The sequence below is a fragment of the Limulus polyphemus genome, unplaced genomic scaffold (assembly GCF_000517525.1).
Source record: "Limulus polyphemus unplaced genomic scaffold, Limulus_polyphemus-2.1.2 Scaffold1959, whole genome shotgun sequence".
Classification (NCBI taxonomy): domain Eukaryota; kingdom Metazoa; phylum Arthropoda; class Merostomata; order Xiphosura; family Limulidae; genus Limulus; species Limulus polyphemus.
The window spans coordinates 16,337-20,327 of NW_013667569.1; the positions used below are offsets into that span (position 1 = coordinate 16,337).

Sequence of the window (3,991 nt, forward strand, 5' to 3'; positions counted from 1 at the left end):
TTTATTTTAGGCCTGTGTAAGGCGGTAATTAATTATGTATGTTATTGTCATTAAATGGGTAATGAGTCACAAAACAAATAATCAAAACATTTCAGAGTTGGGGCGCCAAAAGTGTCTTTGCCCCCGGGTGCTGTGAACCCTTGCTACGCCACTGCATTCACCATAGACCCATCACCCCTGTTTTGTTTTATCGTGTGTTAGTAAATATGATTACGTTTTTGTTTTTTCAGTGTAAATAAAGATTATTCTTCTGTACATTCGGTGATTTGATTCTTTCTACCCGACAAATTCGGTTAGAAATTGGAGAGATAAACAGACACACACTCCGAAGCTTGATATCCTTCGAACATCCTGTTAGCGGGTCTTATAACTGATTACTATGAGGGGAATCCGCGAGCCAGAAAATACTATGTTACATTAAGTATACTTTTCTGGCTTCATTTCATAGAACAGAATTATCTAAGACACTTACCAAGTTTTGTTTTCATTTATTCTATAAATTGTTTCTTGTGGCAAGTTCTGAAAGATTATTTTTTATTATAGTTTACATGTTTGGTGTGGTCACAAAACGTCATTAATTGGAGATAAGTGATTGTTTAGGCTTAGGAAACATGTTCATAACAAATCTGAATAGTAGGGTCATCAATAGTGCTTATTCGGACAAGTAGTGACATCGTGAATTTAATTTCATATTTTGAACCTCAACGTACGTCATGCGAAACCTGAGCTAAACAGCCGGGTCACAGAGACCCCCAGGTTCAGGCATATCCGACCCTATTATAGAACTGTTAACCAGCAAGAAGATAATCAGTTAGCATAATCTCAACCAAATAACAGGATTAATTTTCAAGGTTATAAAGTGTCCGTAACTGAAAGTGCTAGGATGTATCGCGGGCTTGAACCTTAGACTTTCCCTTCGCATCTCGGACACTATTAGGCCAAGCCCGGTCCGGTTAGTCCACACGACGGCTAGAATTTAAGAAATTGTCTGCTTATTTGTTTCTAGCACAAACCTGCTAAATTAGGGACGGCTAGCGCAGGTAGCCCTCGTTTTCCTTTGCGCGAAATTTAAATCAAACCAAACTGACGGAATGGCCAATAACAAGTAACGTTTAAACCACGGATGACTAATGCAATATAAAAAAAAAGTATTTTCGTTGATCACCTATTATTCGAATCACGTCATACTTTGTTATTTAAACAAATGCATTTCCTCTTTGAGGAAATAAAATACTTATAATAGTGTAATAAATTGGCAAGGAGAATAATAAGTTGACAAATGTTATTATATTTTATGTTTAAGGATTCTTGTCATAGTGTATTAGCCAGTAATTTACAAATAGACTTTTTAAAATCTTGTATAAAAGACTGTTAAGTGCAGTATGTTTTACAATCATTCATTCCTAGTCAAAGATATTCGCTTGAAACGTCTGTAAGAAATGTAATTATTGTGGCTAAGTCTGTATTCGGCATATTTTTTTAGAAGTGTGTAAATTTACCATATTATACTGATTGTCAAACAGTTGTGCAATCTATGCCACCAAGGAAGCAGTTTTGATTGGCTGATGTATATCTCCGAATGGGAGAGCGAAAGCGGACACAGCAGCAACAGTCGAGCTACAATTAGAGCTTCGGTCCATGCTCTTCTGAGCGACAGGCCATCAGTTAAAGAAAAAGGTGTCAGTCTTATGTACAACCTAGCGAGGAAAGAGGTAACTACTAAATGTTCGTTTTAACCGAGATCTTTCCGTACAGGTAGTTAATGTAGTATTTTTCGTCTGTCCACATTTGTGTCTAATTGTATGTGATGGAAGATAGTCTCAGGATTTTTAATGAGATTTTGTCCACGAATGAAGTGAATTTTATTTGTATAAACAGAACTTGGGGATCTCGGCCATGTTAATATCACGTGAACTATTGATCACAGATGTAATACTAATTTATTCAAAAACGATACTAACAAACAACATAATTTTTAAACATTTAATGTTTTTATGAAAAATACATCTTCCTTTTTTTTGCAAGTTGTTTTATGACGTGAAAAATACATCTTCCTTTTTTTTGTAAGTTGTTTTATGACGTGAAAAATACATCTTCCTCTTCTGTAATTTGTTTTATGACGTGAAAAATACATCTTCCTCTTCTGTAATTTATTTGATGACGTGAAAAATACATCTTCCTCTTCTGTAATTTACTTGATGACTTGAAAAATACATCTTCCTCTTCTGTAATTTATTTGATGACGTGAAAAATACATCTTCCTCTTCTGTAATTTGTTTTATGACGTGAAAAATACATCTTCCTCTTCTGTAATTTGTTTTATGACGTAAAAATACATCTTCCATTTCTGTAATTTGTTTTATGACGTAAAAATACATCTTCCCTTTTTTGTAATTTGTTTTATGACAGATTTACTAAAATCAAATGAGTTTAAATTCATTTTGTTCCATCGATATTTTCCTCAGTTGTTCGATGACACAGCTACTGAACTGGCGATGGCCGTATTACAGTTTTTACAGGGAGAACTGTCGGAAGAAGAAGGTTGGTATTATTCTTATGGTCATTTTACCTGTTTTGAAGAGGTCACCAATAAGTTACTATTAAGAGATAAAAACGTTAGAGCTGCGTCTCAAACTTAATACTTAATTTGAAGTTATCTGAATAACGTGGACTCACTTATTGCAGCCTCATTACCTTATTATTCTGTGAAACCTTGGAAAGTTAGTTAGCAGTAAGTGTAATAAGTGTACATAGTTTAATGAGTCGAACATTCTCCATTTTCTCTAATAATTTAGTTTTTAATTTGAAAGACGCTCTAAATAAATAATTGTCTATAATGTGTGTGTTTCTTATAACACATCTGCTGTGTCCACCGAAGGACACCCAACCCCTGATTTTAGCAATGTAAACCCGAAGACTTACCGCTGTCCCACCGGGGGACGCCTATAATGTTTCAATACAAGTTGATAATTAGATAAGCAGACAGAAAAGTCACGTGTTTGGGTATTTAGGGATTTGCCTTTGCATTCATAGTCTTGGTTTCCATGCAGATGGAAAATTTTACCATGGATATATCTAGAACTGCGTGTCATGGTAATAATTATATGTACTACTAAGTGTAGGTCATTTCTTTTTATTGTTTTAACGGTTTCTGACGCTGGGCAGTTTCTTTCATGTTATCTGTTTAAAATAATAATAATTATACAAATCCCAAATGATGAAGAAAGCGTTTCATTTCTTTAATCGCAAGTTTTCTATAACTTTGCTAATTAGGTAATGTTCGCTGATAGACCTAATTTCACAATAGTTTGTTTTTGAATTTCGCGCAAAGCTACACGAGGGCTATCGGTGCTAACCGTCCATAATATAGCAGTGTAAGACTAGAGGGAAGGCAGCTAGTCATTATAACCCACCGCTAACTCTTGGGCTACTCTTCTACCAACGAATAGTGGGATTGACCGTCACATAATAACGCCCCCACGGCTGAAAGGGCGAGCATGTTTGGCGGGACGGAGATTCGAGCCGCGACCCTCACATTGCGAGTCGAGCGCCCTAACCACCTGGCCATGCCGGGCCTAATTTCACAATAGACACTAATATAACAATTTCATTTACTTACTAATTTACTCTTGTACCTACAGCACTTAATCGTGTCTCTAGTACTTTGTTAAAACTCAAACCAACATTAAAAACTGAAATAACAGACAAATCGACTAGCAAACACAGTAACTCAATAACCAAATCAACCACTGCAACAAACTCGCTAATGAATCATAGTTTACTCTAACACAATTCGCGTTTCATATTGCTCATATCATCACAAACTCATCTGCTTGCTTCGTATCTGTAAGCACTTTTACAATTTTCGTTTTCAGATAAAGTCGAACAATAATAAATGGAGAACCTGTGTTGATGAACAATAGTATCTGTAGAGTCATTGTTTATCAACAATAGTAGCCGTAGAACCATTGTTGATCAACAACAGTATCTG

General features: G+C 35.5%; 1 protein-coding gene across 1 annotated transcript in view; it reads left to right on the forward strand.

The window, feature by feature from the left end:
- The window catches only part of LOC106465483, a 21,987-nt gene that overhangs the window by 10,230 nt on the left and 7,766 nt on the right, over nt 1-3,991 (forward strand). Inside the window, exons 5-6 of the mRNA XM_013925712.2 lie at nt 1,524-1,712; nt 2,466-2,541. Of these exons, the coding sequence (XP_013781166.1) occupies nt 1,524-1,712; nt 2,466-2,541 (265 nt within the window). The remainder of the gene's footprint in view (nt 1-1,523; nt 1,713-2,465; nt 2,542-3,991) is intronic.